This window comes from Heterodontus francisci, chromosome 26, assembly GCF_036365525.1.
Source record: "Heterodontus francisci isolate sHetFra1 chromosome 26, sHetFra1.hap1, whole genome shotgun sequence".
In the NCBI taxonomy this organism is placed as follows: Eukaryota; Metazoa; Chordata; class Chondrichthyes; order Heterodontiformes; family Heterodontidae; genus Heterodontus; species Heterodontus francisci.
Genome location: NC_090396.1, coordinates 24,061,593 through 24,087,796, shown reverse-complemented (window position 1 = coordinate 24,087,796; position 26,204 = coordinate 24,061,593). Strand labels below are relative to the sequence as shown.

At 43.6% G+C, this 26,204-nt stretch overlaps 1 protein-coding gene and 1 long non-coding RNA gene across 4 annotated transcripts in view; one reads left to right on the top strand and one right to left on the bottom strand.

The window, feature by feature from the left end:
• The window catches only part of LOC137384230 (uncharacterized), a 35,041-nt gene extending 25,845 nt beyond the window's left edge, over nucleotides 1-9,196 (top strand). For 2 of the 3 annotated variants that reach the window (XR_010977548.1, XR_010977547.1), the window contains 2 exons: nucleotides 2,765-2,854; nucleotides 8,096-9,196. This is a non-coding gene — a long non-coding RNA (uncharacterized lncRNA). The other variant, XR_010977549.1, reaches the window with a different exon arrangement.
• On the bottom strand, nucleotides 730-22,903 carry dhrs7cb (dehydrogenase/reductase (SDR family) member 7Cb). Its single transcript, XM_068057941.1, has 6 exons — nucleotides 22,750-22,903; nucleotides 9,479-9,591; nucleotides 7,915-8,125; nucleotides 4,507-4,599; nucleotides 1,965-2,120; nucleotides 730-938 (listed from the first exon to the last, which is right to left on the bottom strand). Exons 1-6 carry the CDS (start codon nucleotides 22,901-22,903, stop codon nucleotides 730-732), a joined length of 936 nt encoding a protein of 311 aa, XP_067914042.1.
• Nucleotides 22,904-26,204: the final 3,301 nt, after the last annotated feature.

Sequence of the window (26,204 nt, the reverse complement as noted above, 5' to 3'; positions counted from 1 at the left end):
CTTTGAGCTGGGTAGAGCCTTCTGTGACCATATGGCTGCCCTCTTGCCCCATGTACCCTCCTCGTCCATACCCAATGACTTCCTCAACCTGCTGGAACTCCCATGGCCACTGCACAGCTGCTCCATGTGGCTGCATCTCCACCTTCTTGCCACTCTGTTCCTCACTGGAGGAGCCGAATGCTGAAAGCATAGACCCCATAGCCATGCGATGAACTTCTCGAACCGTATCTTGCCTCCAATGGCTGCTCTGGACCTGGGAGACACCCTTCCACTAACAGCACTTAGGTTTGGACTCGCCCTCTGGAGTGTCACCATACGATAGCCCTCGCGACTTCAACACATAACCTGCCTGTCTCAGCAGAAAGCTGCAAATAATGCCTGCCATTTCCCTCCACCACTGAGCTGCCACACAAATCTCACTTTCTTTGAGGAGGCAAGATGCCGAGCCTCTGAAAAGCCCATGCACCCTTCACAAAATTGCAAAAAGCTCACAAAATTCCAGACAGTTGGCTGTTCAACAACCTTAATTACCTGCCTGCCACCGATTTGTCAGCCATTGACCCTTTGCACCACCCACATCTCGTAAAATTTCTTGGCAACGAGATGACATTGGAGAACTGACCCAACGCTGGCCCAAGCCATTTTACCGGCCATCACCCCGCTCCGTTCCCACCACCACGGGACCAGTAAAATTCAGCCATAGCAACAGTAAAGTATAAGCAAAGAAAATTATTGTTCTTCCTCTGCTGTGGGTTGGTTTGAGATTCCAGCAGCAACAATTGCAAAAAAGATCTCGGGGCAGAATGTTCTTAAATAGACAAATGCCTTGGGCACAGGGTTTCCAATCATCACCTCCTTGCTGCCTCTGTTCACTGTGTACAGCACTTTCTCGGCTACTTCCACTGGGTGAACACCATAGGCCCACTTCCTGAAAAAAACTAAATATAACAAAACAATGAAAAGAATACAATTAACATCTCTCACAACCTCATTTCTTCAGGTTTACCCATTCTTTAATTATTCTTAGATTATTGCCTTTCAATTTGTTTGTCCTGCTGGTTCAGATAGACATTTAAAATCACCTAGCACTATTCAAAGAAAAGCAGTGGATATTCTCAGTGACCTCATCAAATTCTTGGTCAACAACTGATTTTTTTTTTCAAGCTATTAGCTGCTTATTTTATAATATTGCTTTCTGTTAGATGTTACTGTATGTAAAAGTGCTGTATTTTCTTACATAATTTATCTCATAATTTGACAAATATAAGGTGCTAAATAAATGCAATTTCTGGTTGTGAGGTTGGTCCATTAGCAATGCAATCAGCAGCCAAAGAGGTAAGGTATATTCTTTAATTATTAAATTACCAAGTTTCCCAAAATAAAGATGCCTTGAAATTCCGGGTTTTGCAAATCAGAATGTTTGTAAATTACATATGATTAAAGAGCCAAATCCTCTGACTTGCAGCAGGTAAGGCTATATAGATTTTAAAGAGTAAAATGTTAGACTTGCATATAACTGGAATAGTTACAGCAAGAAGTTAGGAATAGAAGAATAGGATTTGTTTATACAGTGCATGCTAGGTCTGGGTAAAAGATAACAATTAAAGAATCTCACGTATGTCTTGGGTCTTAATGTCAGTTCCTAGGCATAAATGCTGGATTGTTTGAAATTCAGTACCAGGATGAAGATATGATCCTTTTGTTCTGAATTTAGAGATGAACCCAAGGAATTGACCTCACTGTTGGTGAAATTCCAAGAGCAAATTTAAAACTCCGGTTATCTCAATCATTCTGCAAAGGCAAAAATTCCCACCAAAATAAATAGCTTTGAACCACCACAGACTCAGACACACACTCAGATACATTTCAATTAAAGACATGCTCATGCAGACAGATATATATTTTTCTTTTCAAGAGCTTTTTGGCCTTGTTCAAAACTAGTGAATCAAGATGGTGATTCTTACATTTCCAAATGGATGCCTCCCAATTCCCAGCCTCGGCTATTTGATGATAAGAACGAATGAATGTTGGGCTCACGGTGCTCACAGTGATCCCGAATTCTGCAACTTCAGCCCTCAGACAATCGAAAAAGGCTTGTATTGCATGTTTAGAAGCAGCATCTACACAGGGAGAATTACACATTAAAAATATAAGCTTATGGTTATTGTATATTATAACAGGATACGTAGTTGTGTTTGTAAGTGAAACGTTCTGACATTAATGGGAACTACTTTTTTTGGTGAATTGCTTTGTTGAAAATAAGAAATTGTTTGTTTTTCTTCCCACCGTGAGTTGTTCTGATCTGAAATGGACTGCCTGAAAGGGTAGTGGAAGCAGATTCAATAATTTGCAGAAGGGAATTGGATATATACTTGAAAGGGAAATATTTGCAGGGCTTTGGGGAAAGAGGGGGCAAAATCTTCTGTGCCCATTGGTTCCTGGCAATGGCGTCAGCTGCCTGTGCACAGGAGCTGATGCCATTTTTAAAGGGCTTTGAGCCCTACCAGTAAATTTGAATATTTAAAGCTGAAATAAAGAAAAATCAATAAAGACATTTCTTCTGCCCCTCTCCCACCCCCCCCCCCCCCCCCGCCCCCCGTAAAATACTTACCTTATCCACCTGACCCACCCCTCGGCTCCCCCCCCCCCCCCCCCCCCGCCCCGCGAACGGCATAAACTTTAAATTTTAACCCTTTCCACCATCACTAATGATGTTACTTTGACCCTCTTTACCCCACCGCCCCCCCAACCCCGGCCCGACCAGTGTGGCACCTCATCTCCGAGGATGGCGATCCGAAGGATCGGGAGTGCCGCCCACGAGGCTGAAGATCAGAGCAGGAACTCAGGCAGCAATGTAAGTATAATTAATCATTGATTTTAATTTATTTAAATATTCAAATTGGGGTCCCATCACCGAGTGGGGGGGAGCCACCACAAGGCCTTTCCGCCACCGTTAATATCTGGATGGGCACTCCCAGCGTCTGGGTGCGTGGTGGCCCTCTCCTGGAAGCATCTTCAGGCCCCCCCCGCCACGAACCCTGACGCCTGGGAAAGAACAAAATCCAACCCAGGGAAGGGAGTGGGACCAGTTGGAAAGCTCTTTTAAAGATGCGATAAGCCAAAGTTAGTCCTTCTATGCTGTATGATTCTATGATATCACAATTGGAAATGAACACTACCCTTTTTGAGCATCTAGCTCAACATCAAGCATCCTCGAGTAACTTATATTATGCCCGGATAAAAATAAAGCTCCTTCTATTCTGCATCAACTATGAAGCTTAACCCCAATCTCAAAGCAGCACTTGCTGCTGCACCACTGTCAATTTCTAATTCCAATTTCCACATTAGGCATCTTTACAGCTATCTTGATTGAGTTTGAAAATGTAGCACAAGCTACATTCGCTGAAATGTGGGCAGTTTTGTGCAACAGCAACTAGTGCTTACTAGGAATTGGGTTGAGATTGCCCAAACTCATGTTATGTACATCTTCCAACCTTCCCTCTGGACTGTAGAACTTGATCTTCCATAATCTTTCCTCATCACTCTTTACACTTGCGATTGTTCTTGTTGCTCTCCTCAGCAGCCCCTAAAGTTTGTGCATTGTTTTTTGTGCATTACTTTGGCTACATTCTATGGAAAGGTTATAAGGATGTTGCATGTGACAAAGTTTGAAGCTTAAGAACCCACAATATGCAATTAGTAAAGAAGTTATAGGGTGCAGCTCTTTGAATTTATGTCAACAGGATCGTCCCTGTCACTGTTGATCCCTGTATTTGATTGTTCAATGTACAGGCAATGTTTAAAACCTAATTAAAATCCCTTATGTGAGGACTACCAGTTAAGGAATCATAGGGACATGGTCCTTTTTCTTGTTTAAACATTGAAAATTAATATTAAAATTATTACTAAAAAGATTGGCCAATCCCTGAACATACTGTAATTTAAGATGTAGAGTTTGCAAGCCAAACATTTCGACGTGGGAAATTGTGATGGATTTTAACTGAATGTGAATAAAATCAGAGGGTTTACGGCCCTTGTTGAACCATAGAAATTTGAGGCTTGAAAGCCATACATTCCAAATTTCACTGCTTTTTGTATCCATCTCCTCTACAAAGCCCATGACATTTAAGAAAATAATGAACAATCGTTCATGATGTTTCTCACAGTAAGTTGGATAAAACGCTACTTTATATGGGAAAGTATAAAGTGTGATGCCATGTAATGCTCAAAGAATTACTCTAGTAAGATGCTGCTGTTTGTGGCTATTATGTCTAATTTTTGTTAAAGCAACAGTTAAATAACCTGTGTTTACTTATCAGCAACTTTGTGCATTGGAATGTGTTTCAGGCTGGAGATTAGAAGCGCAGGTCAGAAGCACCCACCATTTTAGGATTTCACAACTTTGTGTAACAAAGTTTGATGTCCAAAGTGCAACATCTGCATGCACTGACATACCCTCTTTAGTATGTTAATAGACATGTCCATCAAAGTATGTATAAAACTTACAAGCGGCACGAAATGGAAGTCCTAATTTTCCCTGGATGCTGTTGACTAACACAATCTGACCATTATGTCTGGAGATCATGGAGGGAAGAAGTTCTGTGAAGGGGAAGAAAATTTTGTTTACCTGACTGTAAAAATCTATTGAAAATTCATGCATCTCCTATAATTTTGTGCCCGATAGAAGTTTAAACATTGAATTAAATTACTTTGAATTGACTTACTGCGAGCACAGCTCGTCTCCAGGATTGCAGGGTCATGCAAGTACCCTGCTTATTTTCTCATGGAGTAAACTACAATCTTATTCTAACTTGGTAGTCTATATTATACCCCTGCTGTTAATTTTGCTATTTCACCTTAAAAATGCCAACCAGAGTAATTCATTCAATGGTTTTCTATATCCATGGGATCAACTGCTATAGCCTGAAATTCAGATTTTCAGCATCTGCAGTATTTTAATATAAAAACATAAGAAATAGGAGCAGAAGTAGGCCATTCAGCCCTTTGAACCTGCTCTGTCATTTAATGAAATCCAGGCTCAACTCCACTTTCCTGCCCGATCACCAAATCCTTTGATTCCTTTAGTATCCAAAAATCTGCACATCAAGCGTGGTCTCACCAAGACGCTGTATAATTGCAGTAAGACTTATTTACACTTCGCCTTTATGACAAAAAAATTGAAGTATAACACAGCATGTGCTTTTCTAATTGCTTGCTGTACCTGCATGTTAATGTTCGGTGATTCATGTACAAAGACATCCAGATCCCTCTGAATACCAACATTTCCCAGTCTCTCACCATTTAAAAAAATATTCTACTTTTCTATTTTTCCTACCAAAGTGGATAACATCACATTTCTCCACATTATATTCCATCTGTCACATTCTTGCCTAATCACTTTAGACTGCTATTATCCCTTTGTAGCCTCTTTGCATCCTCCACATAGCTTACCATCCCACCTAGCTTTGTATGGTCAGCAAACATGGATACATTACACTAGAGCCTCTCATCCAAACCATTGAAATAGACTGTAAACCACTGAGGCCCAAGCACTGATCTTTGCAGTACCCCACTAGTTACACCCTGCCCATTGAAAAGGACTTGTTTATCCCTACTCTCTCTTTTGTGTCTGTTAACCAATCCTCAATCCATGCTAAGATATTACCCCCAATCCCATGAATCCTAATTTTGTGTAATTACCCCTTCTGTGGCACCTTATCAAATGCCTTCTGAAAATCCAAATACACCACATCCATTGGTTTCCCCTTATCTACCCAACTAGTTACAATCCCTAAAACTCTTAACAGATTTGCCAAACACAATACCCCTTTTATAAATCTGTGTTGACTCTACCCAATCATATTTTCTAAGGTACAACTAATGTCGCTATAACTGCTGTCAGGCTAACTGGCCTATAGTTCCGTTTCCTCTCGCCCTCCTTTCTTGAATAGCAGAATTACATTTGCTTTCTTCCCATCTGTGGGGACCATTCTAAAATCTAGGGAAGTCTGGAAAATCAAAACCAATGCATCCGCTATCTCTGTAACCATGTCTTTTAAAACCCTAGGATGTAGATCATCAAGCCCAGGGGATTTGTCAGCTTTTAGTCCCATTAATTTCTGCAGTACTATTTATTGACTAATTCTAATTTTAAGTTCCTCATTCTCACCTAGACCCTTGCTTCCCCATTATTTCCAGATTTGTTTTGTGTCTTCTACTGTAAAGACAGATACAAAGTATTTGTTTAATGTCTCTGCCATTTTCTTATTCCCCATTATAATTTCTCCTGTCACTAGCTTGAAGGGATCCATTTTTACTTTCACTAATCTCTTCCTTTACAGGAATCTAAAGAAGCTTTTAAAATCTGTTTTTTATGACTCTTGCTAGTTTACTCTCATGTCCTATTTTCTCTGTCTTTGTCAATTTCATGGTCATCTTTGCTGAATTCTAAAATCCTCCTAATCCCTAGGCTTGCTACTCTTTGTGGCAACATTATAAGACTCTTACAGTAATCTGATACCATCTTTAATTTCTCTCCTCATTCATCATTGGACCAGTTTTGTGGAGGCATTTTTATTCCTTTAAGGAATATATATTCATTGCAAATTATGAATTATTTCTTTGTGTTTGCCATTGCTTACCTTTTGTCATATCTTTTAATCTAATTTCCCGTACTACATTAGCCAACTCGCCCCTCATAAGTACATAGTTTACTTTGTTCTGATTTAAGACACTAATTTCAGGCTTAACTAAATTCTAAACTCAATATAAAATTCTATCCTATTATGGTCACTCTTCCCCACAGGCTCTTTTACTACAAGTTTATTAATTAACCCTGTCTCATTGCACAATACTAGATCTAAAACAGCCTGTTCCCTATTTGGTTCTTCGACAAACTGATCTAGAAAATTATCTTGAATGCATTCCATGAACTCGGTCTCCACACTTACTGTAAATTTGATTTGCCCAGTCTAAATGAAGATTAAAGTTTGCTTTTGTTAACTTTAACCTCCTGGGTGTCACTGACATACAAAGTACACTACCTCCTTTCCTGTACATTCTGTGTTTCTTGAACACTCTTTACATTCCCTTGAGGAATTAAAAACTCCACTGGTAAAATGTACAGCCATTGCTAACTAAAGAAGTTAAGGATAGTATTCAATTAAAAGAAGTTGTTTACAATGTTGCCAAAAAGCTGGAGGATTGGGAAGGTTTTAAAATCAACAAAGCATGACCAAGAAATTGATCAAGAGGGAGAAAATAGAATATGAGCGTGAAATAGTCACAAATATAAAAACAGAGTTTTATCAAGTATGGAAAAGGGAATACGTTAATGAAGGTAAATGTGGTCCTTGTACATGAATCACAGAAAGTTAACATGCAGGTACAACAAGCAATTAGCAAGGCAAATTATATGTTATCATTTATTGCAAGGAGTTGGGGTATAAGAGTAATGAAGTCTTGCTGCAATTATACAGGGCTTTGGTGAGACTGGAGTACTGTGTACAGTTTTGATCCACTTATCTAAAGAAGAATATACTTGCCTTTGAGAGGGTACAATGAGGATTCATTAGATCGATTCCTTGAAAGGGCTGATCTATGAGGACAGATTGAGTAGAATGGATCTATATTCTTTGGAGTTCTGAAGAATAAGAGGTAATCTCACTGAAATGTATAAAATTCTTTGAGGGTCTGACAAAGTGGATGCTGAGAAGTTTTTCCCCTGGCTGGAGAGTCTAGAACTAAGAGTGGTGGTCTTAGGATAAGGGGTTGGCCATTGACATGAAAAATTCCTTCACTCACAAGGTTGTGAATCTTTGGAATTCTCTACCCCAGAGGGCTGTGGATGCTCAGTCATTGAGTATACCTTACTTGTGTTATCCCACTGACAGTAAGCTTTAGATTATTGGTTACCTTTAGTCAGAGAAATTGGTCCAAAGTAGTTTGCATCCATTATCTTCTTGTCCATTTCTAAAGTGACATTGAGAGCACCTCCTTTAACTTTCAGACTGCTGTTGTTAATTAGCACATCCACGCAACCATAAGATTCGAGGATTTCTTTAGCTATCTGAGGGACGTTCTCTGTTTCACTTAGGTCCAGGAGGACAAGCTTTGGACTGAACGTCTACAAAAAGAAGAGCCACCAATAAATCCTCACGATTCCAGTTTCAAACAGTGGCAGTTTTTCTTTTCAATCAAAATGTATAAATGTCATAAAATACAGAACATATGAGTTGATTTGTATTCCATATTGGAGCTATATCAGAAAGGATAAATTACTGAAGCCAGCTGATATCTGGTTATATCTGGTAGATATATATTTTATTGCCTTTTTAAAAAAAATCTCCTTCAATTATACAATTACCAATCTTTCCTTATTCCCACATACGTAGAAATACCAATCTGGGAAACTCTCAAACCCGCCACTTCCATCGTCTAGACGGACAAGGACAGCATGTGCATGGGAACACCATCATCTCTAAATTCCCCTCCAAGTCACACACCATCCTGACCAGGACATATATCACCATTCCTACTTGGTTTCTGGGTCAAAATCCTGGAGCTCCCTACCCAATAGCATTTTGGGAGTATCTTCACCACACAGACTGCAGTGGTATTGGAAAAATGCTCTCCACCACCTTTTCAAAGGTAGTAGGGATGAGCAATAAATTCTGGTGTGCTAGGGACACCCATATCCTGAGAATTATTTTTTTTTAAATTGCTAACACACATCTAGATTAGCATCTGCATACAAATAGTACACACAGGAATGTAATACAAGTAAATGTGTTCATACATGAATATCGTTGGCCTGAATTTCTACCCTGTAAACCTCTGGCTCTATAAAGTGCATTGTTGACGTCACCTAGCCCTTACTATTTGATTTAACACAATTTTCTTCCTACTGTTTTCAACCTTCATGGTGTCCATATATTTTGCCCTTCACTTAAATTTCTGAATTTGCTTTAATTAGTCTAAAGTTGGGAAGTTAAGACAGTCCAACTTATGGATATTTCCTCATGGCGTGGAAGTTATACCCTTCAGATCATCTGCCAATGTAGGGCTGCCTCGTTTTCTCTATCACTGTTACAGATATCCTAGCCCAGACTAACAAAGTATGTCTTCAAGGAACAGTCCAAATCAGTCGAGCCAGGGGTATGGACACGGCGCTCCAGGTTGGGAAGTCCATTTTTACTGTACTGCATGACTACATAAATATAATCAAGTTTTCTTTCAGTCTTCTAGTTTTGTGTCTTAAAGTTTGAACTCCTGATTATGTTTGTATAGATCAACAAAATAACCAGTTACACAATCGCAATATCAATTGCATATATTCACCACATTTTAAGTCTTGATAATGAATGGAGAAAAGTAACAGGAACAAGCTTTATTATTTTATCGTCACATCTCCATAAATCTGTTTAAAGTAGATGCTGAAACTGTCAGGAAGATGTATATTTCTAAAAACAATACTCACAATACTAGGGTCTGCAACATCAATTAGGGCATCTTGCAGGGCTTCTAACTTTTCCTGGTCATTACCACACAAGACCACTCGACCTCCTCCACTGTGAAATACTCTGGAACATTCTGTTAAACATTAAATTAAGCATAAGCTGGTGTTAAATTGAAGTAGACTTAAACTCTATTTCAGTTTTTTAGTCCAATGTAAAGATTAATTTCTATTTGTTACAATGTAGTACATTTAGGGCTTTTGGGTCTTATTTTATTCCAAGGCCATGTTACTGGGCTATATATATTTTTAGGGGCATACATTTACCCCTGAATGATGGGATAGGCCACTGAGACATCAAGCATATTCACTTGGTGAACACAGGTGGGAACCACGCAATCTCTGAATTACATAGAAATACAACAAGGAAATAGGCCATTTGTTCCAACTAGTCCAGTTTGGTGTTTCTCCTCCACATGAACAGTTGTTCTAATCCTAAGTGGTGTCAGTGTAGCTTGGTTTGTAACTCTGTCACTGAGTCAGCAGTTTTAAGGGTTCAAGTCCCACTCCAGAGACTTGCATAGCAACAGGTCATACGGCCCAGTTGGTCTATGCTGATGTATGTTCTTCACACAAGCCTGCTCCCAACACTTTTCACCTTTTCACCTATTGTCCACCACTCGTAGCAGCCCCAGTGCTATCTCCAGGCTCTGGTCCCTGGCGTAGTGGAGAGGCTTTCCGCACTGACACTACCATCAGCACTGGGAGCCAGCACCGGTCTACCTGCAGACAGCCAGTAGTCGGGCTACACCAACAGTAGCAGTCACCGGGGCCTGCGGAGAGGCCTACCTGCCCCGGCTGGGACACAGCGCAGGGGTGCAGTCGGGCTGCACACCCGGGGACATTGCAGAGGCGCGGGGCAGGTGTGTGGGCCAGAGGACTGGTTACAGGCCCGGGATGGGCAGAGCCCTGAGTTGAAGATTCCCGCAATCAGCGACTCACATCGACAGCGGCTACTTCCCTGAGGTAAAATCCGAAAGCGCGATTAAAGATCCGAGAGTGGCCACCTTTGGGAGGGGCTGCGAGGTTGCAGTGCTGCTGGTAAGGTCAAAGTGCGGACTTTGGTGTACGTCGGGCTTTGGTGAGGAGGGTGAGTATTAACCAGGCAAGGCTTAGTTTTTTTTTATTCCCAATTTCAGTCTTTCTTTTAAGCCAGAAGTAACGCGAGGGGTGGAAATGGCAGTCAGTGGGGTAGTATGCTCCTCCTGTGAAATGTGGGAGATCAGGGAGAAGTCAAATGTCCCTGATGACTACGTTTGCAGGAAGTGTGTCCAGCTGCAGCTCCTTTCAGATTGCATGGATCGGTTGGAGCGGCAGTTGGACTCACTGAGGAGCATACAGGAGTCAGAAAGTATCATAAATAGGAGTTTCAGGGAGTTGGTCACTTCGCAGGTTCAGCCAGATAGATGGGTGACAGCCAGGAGGGGCAGGCAGGTAGTGCAGGAGTCCCCTGTGTCTGTTCCCCTCAATAACAAGTATGTTGTTTTGGATACTTTTGGGGGGAGGTTGGCCTCTCAGAGGAAAGCAGCAGCAGCAGCCAGGTCAATGGCACCACGACTGCTCTGTTGTACAGCAGGGAAGGTCAAAGTGTAGGCGAGTGGTAGTGATAGGCAGCTCTACAGTCAGGGGCACAGATAGGCGTTTCTGTGGCCGCAAGCAAGAATCCAGGATGGTGTGTTGTCTCCCTGGTGCCAGGGTCAAGGATGTCTCTGAGCGGGCACTGGGCATTCTGAAAGGGGAGGGCGAGCAGCCAGAAGTCGTGGTCCATATTGATACTAACGACATAGGCAGGTATTTGAATGAGCAAGGCATAGAGGGATGTGGAATTAATGCAGGCAGGTGGGATTAGTATAGATAGGCATTATGGTCGGAATGGACGTGGTGGGCCAAAGAGCCTGTTTCTGTGCTGTATGACTCTATGACTCTGTCAGCATATCCTTCTATACCTTTCTCCTTCATGTGCTTATCTAGCTTCCTCTTAAATGCATCTGTGCAATTCATCTCAACTACTCCTTACAGTAGTAAGTTCCACATTTGGAAAAGTTTTCTCCTGAAGTTCCTATTGGTGATTTATTTTGTATTTATGGCCCCTACTTTTAGTCTCCCTGCACAGTGGCAACATCTTTGCATCTACCCTACCAAACCCTTTCATAGTCTTAAAGACCTTTAACAGGTCACCCCTCAGCATTGCCTTTTCTAGAGAAAAGACCCCCAGCCTGTTCAGCCCTTCTTGATAAATATATCCTCTCAACTCTGGTATCATCCAGGTGAATCTTTTTTCCACCTTCTCCATTGTCTGTAAATCTTTTTTATAATATGGAAGCCAGAAATGCGCAAAGTTCTTCAAGCATACTTGAGCACACAATCTAGGCTAATGCTTCAGTGCAGTACTGAGGGAGTGCTACACTGTGGAGGGTGCCATCCTTCGGATGAAACATTAAACCCTGTCTGCCGGTGGATGTACAAATCTCACAACATTATTCGAATAAGATCAGGGGAGTTATTCCTTGTGCCCTACCCCTTTGACCCTTTCGTTTCGTCATCTGCCTAATCTGTTCTGAAATGTTGACATGGTCTCACTTCAGTCATTATCCCTAGTGAGTAGGGGAGATGGTGACATTGTGGTAATGTCACTGAGCTAGTAACCCAGAGGTCCAGGCTAATATCCTGCTGACATGGGTTCAAATACCACCACAGCAGCTGGTAAATTTAAATTCACTTAATTAATAAATTTAATTAATTTTAAAAATCTGGAATTGAAAGCTAGTCTCAGTAATGTTGCCATGAAACTATCATCGATTGTCATAAAAACCCATCTGGTTCACTAATGTCCTTGAGGGAAGGAAATCTGCCGTCCTTACCTGGTCTGGCCTACATGTGATTCCAGACCCACAGCAATGTGGTTGACTATTAACTGTCCTCTGAAATGGCCCAGCAAGCCTCTCAGTTGTCAAGGGCAATTAGGGATGGGCAACAAATGCTGGCCTTGCCAGCGACACTCACATCCCATGAAAGAATTTTAAAAAGCCTCTGCAAAATAGGCTTACTGTACACTGAATCATTTACATTTAATCTTATATCTATTATCCTTTGTTTTATATCCCTCTATAAGTCTGTCCCAAACCACCATCACATGAAAACAAAGAAAGGTGCACATATACAACAGAGTTTTAGGTAAAATTATTTTGCGGGTTGAAAAGGACTTTTGTATCCTTCACTCACAGAACGTCACAAGTTAATTGCCAAGAACAGGAATTGAGGACCTAATGCCTAAATATAGGCTTTACGACTGCGCTAAAGGCATTTTTATCACCCCTATATATAGCTTTAAACCATTTATGCTGATGAAAGGTTGTGTAGCAGATTCTGATATCAAATGTCAGTTGCTTTGGTCATATCACTTCCAAAGGCATTTTCCCATTTTTTGAGTATAGTGTATGTATGGAAACAGACTTTCATTAAATGGACAACTGATGTGTCTACACATGGAGCAATTCTTTTTTTGTGTATAGTACTGGGTCAAGCCTTGGCATTGTCAAAATGTTCAATCCCTGAAATAAAGTTGAGTGCTCTAGGAATCCCACTAATTTTCAAACTGTTCATGTGACGTGAATCTTTAAAATCTGATCCAGTACATTTAAAAAAAACTGTAGTGTTTGTTTACAAAACCTATAGGGGACTGCGTGGTGAAATAATTTATGTACTGCCCTCCCACCTCTGGACCTGGGTTTAAATTTAGTTTAGATTGAATGAATTAAAGTCTCCCCTGTCTGCTTATGAGAATAGTTCTAGGTGAAATGATTTGGGGTAGTCAAACCATTTCTTAGATGGCATGAGTCTACATCTCAGAACTAGCCAAGGCTGATGCTATTATACGGTTAGATTCGTTAATTCTTTCACGAAGAAAAACAACCTCCAACTACTGAAATCTGGAGCAAAGATGATAGAAGAGGTCATCCATGAGCTTTTCTTTTCAGATGACTGTGCTTGAGAAGCACCTGATCAGGAAAGTCTGCAACTAATTGCCAACCAGTTTTTAGGAAACAAATGTGATCTTAAGAGATAACAGGTGATGTGTCATCCAACTCCATTGAAAGCACCACACCAGACCATTGGTCTCAACTGGTTCACTAACCTGGTTAGCATGTCATTAAAGGATGCACGAATATAAAGATAGTTCAGCATTTGGAGCACTGAAATAGAGTGTCTTCAACCAACAGGAGATCAAGATTCAATCAAACCTAAAAGTTCAGACAGCTGCTATCATTACCATGCTTCTACACTGTGTGAGTCCTGCAAATTTTACTGTTGTCAAATTCAGCAGCTTGACAATTTCCACCCCCAGTACTCTCAGTCCATCACACAGGGTAGGTGGTGGCGCAGTGGTATTATCACTGGACTAGTAAACCAGAGACCCAGGGTATTTCTCTGGGGTCATGGGTTCGAATCCCACCAAAGCAGAAGGTGGAATTTGAATTTAATTATTAAATCTGGAATTAGAAGCTAGTCGAATGATGGCCATGAAACCATTTTAGTTTAGTTTAAGTTTAGAGATACAGCACTGAAACAGGCCCTTCGGCCCACCGAGTCTGTGCCGACCATCAACCACCCATTTATACTAATCCGACACTAATTCCATATTCCTACCACATCCCACCTGTCCCTATATTTCCCTACCACCTACCTACACTAGGGGCAATTGCTAATGGCCAATTTACCTATCAACCTGCAAGTCTTTGGCATGTGGGAGGAAACCGGAGCACCCGGAGGAAACCCACACAGACACAGGGAGAGCTTGCAAACTCCACACAGGCAGTACCCAGAATTGAACCTGGGTCGCTGGAGCTGTGAGGCTGCGGTGCTAACCACTGCGCCACTGTGTCGATTGTTGTAAAAACCCATCTGCTTCACTAATGTCCTTTAGGGAAGGAGATCTGCTGTCCTTACCTGGTCTGGCCTACGTGATTCCAGACCCACAGCAATGCGGTTAACTCTTACATGCCCTCTGAAATGGCCTCGCAAGCCACTCAGTTGTACCTAACCGCTACGAAGCCAATAAAAAGGAATGAAACCGGACAGACCACCCAGCATCGACCTAGGCACCGGAAATGACAACGGCAATCCCAGCCCTGTCGACCCTGCAATGTCCTCCTTACTAACATCTGGGGGCTTGTGCCAAAGTTGGGAGAGCTGTCCCATAGATTAGTCAAGCAACAGCCTGACATAGTCATACTCACGGAATCATACCTTACAGACAATATCCCAGACACTGCCATCACCATCCCCGGGTATGTCTTGTCCCATCGGCAGGACAGACCCACCAGAGGTGGTGGCGCAGTGGTATACAGTAGGGAGGGAGTTGACCTGGGAATCCGCAACATCGACTCCGGACCCCATGAAGTCTCATGGCATCAGGTCAAACATGGGCAAGGTAACCTCCTACTGATTACCACCTACCGCCCTGCCTCAGCTGATGACTCAGCTCTCCTCCATGTTGAACACCACTTGGAGGAAGCACTGAGGGTGGCAAGGGCACAAAATGTACTCTGGGTGGGGGACTTCAATGTCCATCACCAAGAGTGGCTCGGTAGCGCCACTACAGACCGAGCTGGCCGAGTCCTAAAGGACATAGCTGCTAGACTGGGTCTGCAGCAGGTGGTGGGGGAACCAACACGAGGGAAAAACATACTTGACTTCGTCCTCACCAATCTGCCTGCCACAGATGCATCTGTCCATGACAGTATTGGTAGGAGTGACCACCACACAGTCCTTGTGGAGATGAAGTCCCGCCTTCACATTGAGGATACCGTCCATCGTGTTGTATGGCACTATCACCGTGCTAAATGGGATAGATTTTGAACGGATCTAGCAATGCAAAACTGGGCATCCATGGGGTGCTGTGGGCCATCAGCAGCAGCAGAACTGTACTCAACCACAATCTGTAACCTCATGGCGCGGCATCAAGCCAGGAGACCAACCCTGGTTCAATGAAAAGTGCAGGAGGGCATACCAGGAGCAGCAGCAGGCATACCTCAAAATGAGGTGTCAACTTGGTGAAGCTACAACACAGGACTATCTGCGTCCCTAAATGCGTAAGCAGCATGCGATAGACAGAACTAATCGATCCCATAACAAACGGATCAGATCTAAGCTCTGCAGTCCTGCCACATCCAGCCGTGAATGGTGGTGGACAATTAAACAACTAACTGGAGGAGGTGGTTCCACAAATATTCCCATCCTCAATGATGGGGGAGCCCAGCACATCAGTGCGAAAGCTAAGGCAGAAGCATTTGCAACAATCTTCAGCCAGAAGTGCCGAGTTGATGATCCATCTCGGCATCCTCCTGAAGTCCCCAGCATCACAGATGCCAGATTTCAGCCAACTCGATTCACTCCGAGTGATATCAAGGAACGACTGAAGGCACTAGGTACTGCAAAAGCTACAGGCCATGACAATATTCCGGCAATAGTACTGAAGACCTGTGCTCCAGAACTTGCCGCGCACCTAGCCAAGCTGTTCCAGTACAGCTACAACACTGGCATCTACCCTGCAATGTGGAGAATTGCCCAGGTATGTCCTGTACACAAAAAGCAGGACAAGTCCAACCCGGCCAATTACCGCCCCAACAGCCTACTCTCAATCATCAGTAAAGTGTTGGAAGGTGTCATCAACAGTGCCATCAAGCAGCACTTGCTCAGCAATAACCTGCTCAGTGATGCTCAGTTTGGGTTCCGCCAGGGCCACTCAGCTCCTGACCTCATTACAGCCTTGGATCAAACATGGACAAAACAGCTGAACTCAAGAGGTGAGGCGAGAGTGACTGCCCTTGACATCAAGGCAGCTTTTGACTGAGTATGGCATCAAGGAGCCCTAGCAAAACTGAGGTCAATGGGAATCAGGGGGTAAACCCTCCGCTGGCTGGAGTCATACCTAGCGCAAAGGAAGATGGTTGTGGTTGTTGGAGGTCAATCATCTGAGCTCCAGCACATCACTGCAGGAGTTCCTCAGGGTAGTGTCCCAGGCCCAACCATCTTCAGCTGCTTCATCAATGACCTTCCTTCAATCATAAGGTCAGAAGTGGGGATGTTTGCTGATGATTGCACAATGTTCAGCACCATTTGCGACTCCTCAGATACTGAAGCAGTCCGTGTAGAAATGCATCAAGAACTGGACAATATCCAAGCTAGGGCTGATAAGTGGCAAGTAACATTCGTGCCACACAAGTGCCAGGCAATGACCATCTCCAACAAGAGAGAATCTAACCATCTCCCCTTGACATTCAACGGAATTACCATCGCTGAATCCCCCACTATCAACATCCTCAGGGTTACCATTGACCAGAAACTGAACTGGAGTGGCCATATAAATACCGTGACTACAAGAGCAGGTCAGAGGCTAGGAATCCTGAGGCGAGTAACTCACCTCCTGACTCCCCAAAGCCTGTCCACCATCTACAAGGCACAAGTTAGGAGTGTGATGGAAAACTCTCCACTTGCCTGGATGGGTGCAGCTCCAACAACACTCAAGAAGCTCGACACCACCCAGGACAAAGCAGCCCGCTTGATTGGCACCCCATCTACAAACATTCACTCCCTCCACAATCGACGCACAATGGCAGCAGTGTGTACCATCTACAAGATGCACTGCAGCAATGCACCAAGGCTCCTTAGACAGCACCTTCCAAACCCGCGACCTCTACCAACTAGAAGGACAAGGGCAGCAAATACATGGGAACACCATCACCTGCAAGTTCCCCTCCAAGTCACACACCATCCTGACTTGGAACTATATCGCCGTTCCTTGACTGTCGCTGGGTCAAAATCCTGGCACTCCCTTCCTAACAGCACTGTGGGTATGCAGACTGCAGTGGTTCAAGAAGGCAGCTCACCACCACCTTCTCAAGGGCAATTAGGGATGGGCAATAAATGCTGGCATGGCCAGTGACCCCCACATCCCATGAATGAATAAAAAAAACGTGAACTGGCAAAGCAAAATAGCCAGCTTGTGAGATCTGCCAAGACTACTGGCATTGAGGCCATGCTGATATGAGTACAGCTACTCTGGTTGGGTCACTTTGAGCCAGACTTTACTGCCTTAAGCATTATGTGGATGGAAAGACAAGTCTAGTGGGAAGATGTGCATATCCTTTAAGAACCATCAGAGTTAATTAAATTTGTCTTGAAGTCTATATATGAACTTACAGCTTTACAAATGTGAGCTTTGGTAATGTCCAGTTAGTCTATGGCAATTATAAGTTGGCTGTAAATAGTGACATCACTATTCCCGGCCAGAATGAAGATGACAATCACACCTGGAGATCATGCTGCTGTAAGTAATGGATTGATTGTACACACAAGTTCAGTTTGTTGCAGTTCGTAGAGACTCTTTTTAAATAGACTCTTTAAATAGACTTTGTTTGCTTTGCTGTTTGTTGAAAAATGCACTGTTTGGCTATTGGTCCTGGTGGCTGTAAATTGCCTCCTATATCCAACTCTTTGGCTGACACACTGGTGTCAATAGACACTCAAGTGGTGTTAGTGAACACTCTATTAAAAGTTACCAGACAGGGGTGTCTAGCTGATCTAAATTCAGTTACAAGCTTCCTTTGTCCTGCGATCTCTCCGCTGTCCTCCCAGGACAAGGCCACATCTGTGCAAGGTAAGTGATAACATTGTCTTTAATCTCTCAATTTGGCCAAGGGAAAGTTAGAACCAGTTGGAGAGTGATTCTTTTTAAAGCACCATTACTGATCAGGGAGAACAGCTAATTGGATGAGGTAATTCTAGGAAACATATGGATTCTCATGTCGGGTGGGGTTGAAAAAGAAAAGGTTTAAAGGGGGTGTTAGGCGAGAGTTCGCAGAATTACATGCATTCTGATGAAAGGCCATCGACCTGAAATAGATGCTGCCAGACCAGCTTAGTATTTCCCATTTTCTGTTTTTATTACGAGACCTGATTAGCTGTGAACTCCCCCACCTTAAGCTCGAGACCTGTAACATGTGAAAGTGTACGCATAATTGTAGTGAAATTCTTATCAAGAATAGTTATCACTGTCTTCTTCTTTGGCCTCCTTGTCTCAAGAGACAATGGGTAAGCGCCTCGAGGTGGGCATTGGTTTGTGAAGCAATTCTAGAATGACAGACTCTTCCACAGGCGCTGCAGATAAAATTGGTTGTCGGGGCTGTTACACAGTTGGCTCTCGCCTTGTGCTTCTGTCTTTTTTCCTGCCAACAGCTAAGTCTCTTCGACTTGCCACTCTGTAGCCCCGCCTTTCTGGCTGTCCGCCAGCTCTGGCGATCACGAGCAACTGACTCCCACGACTTGTGATCAATGTCACAGGACTTCATGTCATGTTTGCAGAGGTCTTTAAAGCAGGGACATGGGCGGCCGGTGGATCTGATACCAGTGACGAGCGTACAATGCGACCTTGGGGATCCTGCCATCTTCCATGCAGCTCACATGGCCAAGCCATCTCAAGCGCTGCTGGCTCATTAGGGTGTATATGCTGGGGATGTTGACCGCCTCGAGGACTTCTGCATTGGAGATACGGTCCTGCCACCTGCCAAGGATTCTGCGGAGGCAGCAAAGATGGAATGAATTGCCGCCATATGTTGTCCAGGCCTTGCTGCCGTAGAGTAAGGTACTGAGGACACAGGCTTGATACACTCGGACATTTGTGTTCTGTGTCAGTGTGCCATTTTCCCACACTCTCTTGGCCAGTCTGGACATAGCAGCGAACGCCTTTCCCATGCGCTTGTTGATGTCTACATCGAGAGACAGGTTACTGGTGATAGTTGAGCCTAGGAAGGTGAACTCTTGAACCACATCCAGAGCGTGGTCGCCGATATTGATGGATGGAGCATTTCTGACGTCACTGTATGCTTAAATATTCTATGTAGATCAACATGAAATGCTTTTGAACCCTCTTATTTTGTGAGTAACCTATAGACTTATATGTAAGAACACTCATCCTCTAACACTTAACCTAAATGGAAGTAAGATCCTACGGGTTCTGTTGCTGTGCAGCCACTGTTGTTTCACAGGCAAATACAGAAGCCAATTTACACAGAGCAGGGTCCCAGGAACAGCAAATGATCTGATGACTGCTTAATCAATTCTTGGTATCAGATATCACCCTGGGTTCTATAACATCCACCCGAACAGGCAAACGGTTTAACAGCTTTCTTGTACTGAACCGGCTGCCCAGATAATGTGCTTAAGTTCATTGTGAGGATCTTCCTCAACCCCCTCCTCCCAGTGGCCGAAGAGCTCCTCCCAGAGTCAAAACGTGGATTTCACCCACTGAAAGGCACCACAGGTATGATCTTCACTGCACGGCAAATCCAGGAAAAATGTGGGAAGTGGCACCAACTGCAGTACATGGCCTTTTTCGACCTCATGAAAGCCTTTGATTCTGTCAATTGTGAGGGTTTATGGAGAGCCCTCCTCAAATTTGACTGCCCTCGGAAATTTTTCCCCATCCTTCACCTACTACCTGATGACATACAAGCCGTGATCCTTACCATTGGGACCACCACAGACCCTATCTCAGTGAAGACTGGGGTTGATCAAGGCTGGGGTCATTGCATCTTACCCTTCTACATCTTCTTCACCACAATTCTGCGCCTCACCTCCAGCAAGTTCCCTGCAGGAGTGGAGATAACCTACGGGATGGATGGAAAATTATTCAACCCTTGTCGCCTCCACTCCAAAACTAAGGTCACCCCAACTTGAGTCATCAAGCTTCAATACGCAGAATACGCTTGTATTTGTGCTCACTTAGAGACTGAGCTCCAAGTCATCGTTGATTCCTTCACCCTTCACCAAAGCATTATCAAGAGCGGGCTTTACTTTAAACACCTGGAAAACTAAGGTTCTCTTCCAACTCGGTCCTGCAGCACAACATTAGCCCCCATAAATCAAGATCCAAGCCGAGACCTTGGAAAACATGGACTACCTTCCATATCTCTAGGGTCTCCACACGATGAAGGTAGACATAGATGACGAAACACTTCGTGCCTCCAATGTGCCAGCTTAGCCTTCAGCTAACTGAGAAAAAGAGTAGTCAAAGACCAGGACCTCAAACCTGGGACTAAGGTCATGGTTTACCAAACAATAGTGTTCCCCGCACTCTCATATGCTTCAGAGACTTGGACAATTTACAGCAGGCACCTTAAGGTATTGGAGAAATATCACCAACACTGTCTCCACAAAATTCTTCAGATTCCATGGTAGGATAGGCAGTCTAATATCAGCGTCCTCTCCCAAGCCAACATTGCCAGCATTGAGCCGCTAATCTCCCAAAACCAGCTTTGCTGGGAGAATCACATTGTTTGCAATGCCTGACACCAGGCTCCCCAAACACTTGGTCATGTCAAGGTTCCAAAGCAGTAGTGGCCAACTGGGTGAAGTACCAGAGGCACTCTGGCAAGGGTCAACATTTTCAAGTTTTGTGAAGGGTAGGTCGTGCCTCACAAACCTTACTGAGTTTTTTGAGAAGGTGACCAAACAGGTGGATGAGGGTAAAGCCGTGGATGTGGTGTATATGGATTTCAGTAAGGCGTTTGATAAGGTTCCCCACGGTAGGCTATTGCAGAAAATACGGAAGTATGGGATTGAAGGTGATTTAGTGCTTTGGATCAGAAATTGGCTAGCTGAAAGAAGACAGAGGGTGGTGGTTGATGGCAAATGTTCATCCTGGAGTTTAGTTACTAGTGGTGTACCGCAAGGATCTGTTTTGGGGCCACTGCTGTTTGTCATTTTTATAAATGACCTGGATGAGGGTGTAGAAGGGTGGGTTAGTAAATTTGCGGATGACACGAAGGTCGGTGGAGTTGTGGATAGTGCCGAAGGATGTTGTAGGTGACAGAGGGACATAGATAGGCTGCAGAGCTGGGCTGAGAGATGGCAAATGTAGTTTAATGCAGAAAAGTGTCAGGTGATTCACTTTGGAAGGAGTAGCAGGAATGCAGAGTACTGGGCTAATGGGAAGATTCTTGGTAGTGTAGATGAGCAGAGAGATCTTGGTGTCCAGGTACATAAATCCCTGAAAGTTGCCACCCAGGTTAATAGGGCTGTTAAGAAGGCATATGGTGTGTTAGCTTTTATTAGTAGGGGGATTGAGTTTCGGAGCCACCAGGTCATGCTGCAGCTGTACAAAACTCTGGTGAGACCGCACCTGGAGTATTGCGTGCAGTTCTGGTCACCGCATTATAGGAAGGATGTGGAAGCTTTGGAAAGGGTGCAGAGGAGATTTACTAGGATGTTGCTTGGTATGGAGGGAAGGTCTGATGAGGAAAGGCTGAGGGACTTGAGGTTGTTTTCGTTAGAGAGAAGGAGGAGGAGAGGTGACTTAATAGAGACATATAAGATAATCAGAGGGTTAGGTAGGGTGGATAGTGAGAGTCTTTTTCCTCGGATGGTGATGGCAAACACGAGGGGACATAGCTTTAAGTTGAGGGGTGATAGATATAGGACAGATGTCAGAGGTAGTTTCTTTACTCAGAGAGTAGTAGGGGCGTGGAACGCCCTGCCTGCAACAGTAGTAGACTCGCCAACTTTAAGGGCATTTAAGTGGTCATTGGATAGACATATGGATGAAAATGGAATAGTGTAGGTCAGATGGTTTCACAGGTCGGCGCAACATCGAGGGCCGAAGGGCCTGTACTGCGCTGTAATGTTCTATATTCTAAGTGAGACAACTGGAGAGAAAAGTTTTAAAAAGAGATGCATAGAAGAGAACTCACAGATGAAGAAGCCTCAGATTGTATTAGGAGTATCACTGCTAATCCACCATGGCTTCACCCCCTCCCTATCTTTTGAACCTCCTCCAATCCTACAACCTCTAAGATGTCTGCACTTCTCCAATTCTGGCCTCTTGCGCCTCCCTGCTTTTAATCATCCCATCATTGGCAGCCACGCCTTCAGCTGTTTAGGCCCTAAGCTCTGAAAACTCCTCCCTAAACTTTCTGCCTTTCTGCTGTCTACCTCTCTCTCCTCATTTAAGACCTACCTTAAAGCCTGCCTATTTGACCATGTTTTTGGTCACCTATCCTAATATCTTCTTAAGTGGCTCCTAGTCAAATTTTGTCTGGTAACACTCCTGTGAAGTGTCTTGATGTTTTACCATGCTAAAGCTGCTATATAAGTACTATTTGTTATATACGAGGGACTTATAAGAGGTAAAATAAAAGCAGGTACTATTCACAAAAAAAGAACAATCCATTGCTCACCTTTCCCAAGTCCCGATATAGCGTCAGTTATCACGATCACTTTGTTCCGCACAGCAGATTTGGACATCAGTTGCATTATTCTTTTGTAAATGTAAGCAATGCCAGCAATCCCAGCCACCAACAATGGGAGAATCAATAAAGCCAGAGCACCCATCTCTCTGCAATTAACAAAAACACAGCAATCAGTGCCACAAAAATTTGTAATTGATACTATATTAGATAATCACAGAACCACTGCAATCCATATGGTAAAGATACACCCACAGTGCTGTTTTGGAGGGAGTTCCAGGATTTTGACCCAGCGACACTAAAAGAATGGCATTATATTTCCAAATCTGTATGGTGTGTAACTTGGAGGGGCTGGTGTTCACCGTTACACGGATCCAAGCCAAATTGTGAAGAATGAAGTTAGACACTGATCCTTTTCTTGATAGTCGATTTATTCACAGAATGCAGCATTACATATCTCTGCCTCCTGCCTTCTCACTTGTGTCCCAGCAGGCTCTCTTTATATCTGCTCAAAGTCCTTGATTAAGCACTGTACACCTCTGTATCTTTAACAACATAATTAACCTACCATTAGCATTCACACACGTCTGCTGCCCTTGTCCTTCCAGGTGGTAGATGTTGCGGGTTTAGAAGGTGCTGTCAAAGGAGCCTTGATGAGTTGTTACAGTGCATCTTGTAGATGTTGCACACTGCTGTGCTGGAGGTGGAGGGAGTTTAAGGTGGTATCTGGGTTGCCTATCAAGCAGGCTGCTTTGTCCTGGATGGTGTCAAGCTGCTTGAGTTTTTTTGGAGCTGCACTCATCAAGGCAAGTGGAGCATATTCCATCACACTCCTGATTTGCATCTTGTAGATGGTGATCAGGCTTTAGGGCGTCAAGAGGTGAGTTACTCACTGCTGAATTCCCAGCCTCTGACCTGTTCTTGTAGCCACCGTATTTATATGGTTGGTCCAGTTAAGTTTTTGGTTAATGGTAACCCCCCAGAATGTTGATGGTGGGGGATTTAGCGATGGTATTGAGGTTGAATGTCAAGAGGAGATGGTTAGATTCTCTCTTGTTGGAGATTGTCAGTGCCTGGCAGTTGCATGGTGCAAATGTTATCAACCGAAGCCTGAATGTTGTCCAGATCTTGCTGCATGGACTGCTTCAGTATCTGAAGAGTTGCAAATGGTACTGAACACTGTACAATCATCAGTGAACATTCCCACTTCTGACCTTATGATGGAGAGAAGGCCATTGATGAAGCAGCTGTAGATGCTCTGGCTAGGACACTACCCTAGGGCTGAGTTGACTGCCTCCAACAACCACAACTATCTTCCTTTATGCTAGGTATAACTCCAACCAGTGGAGAGTTTTCCCCCTGTTTCCCATTGACGTCAATTTTGCTAGGGTTTCTTGATGCCACACTCTATCAAAGGCTGTCTTGATGGCACAGGCAGTCAATCACACCTCACCTCTGGAATCAGCTCTTTTGTCCATGTTTGGACCAAGGTGTAATGAGATTGGATGCCAAACTGGGCAGAACCCAAATCCAGTTGTTGAGCAGGTTATTGCTGAGTATGTGCCACTCGATAGCACTGTTGACAACATCTTCCAACACTGTGCTGTTGATTGAGAGTAGATTGATGGAACAGTAGTTGGCTGGATTGGATTTGTCCTGCTTTTTGTGGACAGGACACACCTGGGCAATTTTCCACGTTGTCAGGTTGATGCTGGTGTTGTAACTCTACTGGAACAACTTGGCAAAAGGTGTGGCTAGTTCTGAAGCACAAGTCTTCAGTACTACAACTTGGATGTTGTCGGGGCCAATAGCCTTTTCTATATCCAGTGCCTTCAGCTGTTTCTTGATATCATGTGGAGTGAATCGAAGTGGCTGAAAACTGGCATCTGTAGTGTGGGGCACCACAGGAGGAGGCCAAGATGGATCATGCACTTGACAGTTCAGGCTGAAGATGGTTGTACATGTTCCAGCCTTGCTTTTTCACTGACATGCTAGGCTCCCCTATCATAGGGAATGGCGATATCTGTAGAGCCTCCTCCTCCAGTTAGCTGTTTAATTGTCCACTACCATTCACGACTGGATGTGGCAGAACTGCAGAGCTTTGATCTGATTTGTTGGTTGTGAGATTGCTTAGCTCTGTCTATAGCATGCTGTTTCCACTGTTTAGTTTGCATGTAGTTCTGTATTGTAGCTTCACAAAGTTGGCATCTCATTTTTAGGTATGCCTGATGCTGCTCCTGGCAAGCTCTCCTACACTGTTCATTGAATGAGGGTTGGTTCTTTGGCTTAATGGTAATGGTTGAGTGGGGGAATATGCCGGGCCAAGAGCTTATAGATTGTGGTTGAAAACAATTGTGCTGTTGCTGATGGCTCACAGCGCCTCATGGATACCCAGTTTTGAACTGCTAGACATGTTCTGATCTCACAACATGATGGAGCTTGTCCTCAGTGTGAAGACAGGGCTTCGTCTCCAAAAGGACTGTGAGGTACACTCCTACCAATACAGTCATGGACAGGTGCATCTGCAACAAATAGATTGGCGAGGATGAGGTCAAGTAGGTTTTTCCCTCTCACCACCTGCTGCAGGCCCAGTCTGGCAGATATGTCCTTCAGGAATTAGCCAGCTCAGTCAGTAGTGGTGCTGCCGAGTCATTCTTGATGATGGACATTGAAGTGCCCCACCCAGAGTACTTTCAGTGCCCTTGCTCCCCTCAGTGCTTCTTCCAAGTGGTGTTCAACATGGAGGAGCACTGATTAATCAGTTGAGGGAGGGCAGTAAGTGGTAATCAGCAGGAGTTTTCCTTGCCCATGTTTGACCTGATGCCATGAGACTTCATGGGGTCTGGAGTGAATGTTGAAGACTCCCAGGGCCATTCCTTCATGACAGTATAACACTGTACAATCACCTCTGATGTAAACATAGCAGTCAGTACAGCAAACACAGTGATTAGTACTATTAAAAATTGATCAATATAACTAATATTTTTATCAGTACTACAAAAATAATGAGAGTTACAACAAAAAAAGTGATCTTTACTACAAAACATAATTATCAGTAGTTCAAAAAATAAGGATTATACTACTACTAAAATAGTAATCAGTACAATAAACACCATGGAGATAACAAGCCAATGTAATTTCAGAAATTTGAATTTATCACAGGAATTTTTTTTCAAATAAAATTAATTGCGTCGACAAGGCTGACACTTATATTTCACAGTTTGTACTGGTCCACAACTGCAGCCTAATCATTTTTTTTGGTGAACATAAATTCATGATACCTGAGAGACAGACAATTACATTGTTTTCTATTCGAACTTATTGAGACCCACTCTACTCAAAGCCTTAGAACTCTTTACCTCTCTCAGTTCCCCCATCCTCTTACTTCACCCAGCTTGTAAAACCTGACTTTCGTATCACCTAACCACTTCTCTTTGGCCTCCTTG

Coding starts and splice junctions, on each gene's coding strand:
- dhrs7cb (XM_068057941.1), bottom strand. CDS start 22,903: ATGGGTGCTCTGGCTTTATTGATTCTCCCATTGTTGGTGGCTGGGATT. Junction 9,592..22,749: donor TATATCGGGACTTGGGAAAG/GTGAGCAATGGA, acceptor AATGTTTAACAG/AATGTTCCAGAGTATTTCAC. Junction 8,126..9,478: donor ATGTTGCAGACCCTAGTATT/GTGAGTATTGTT, acceptor TTCTTTTTGTAG/ACGTTCAGTCCAAAGCTTGT.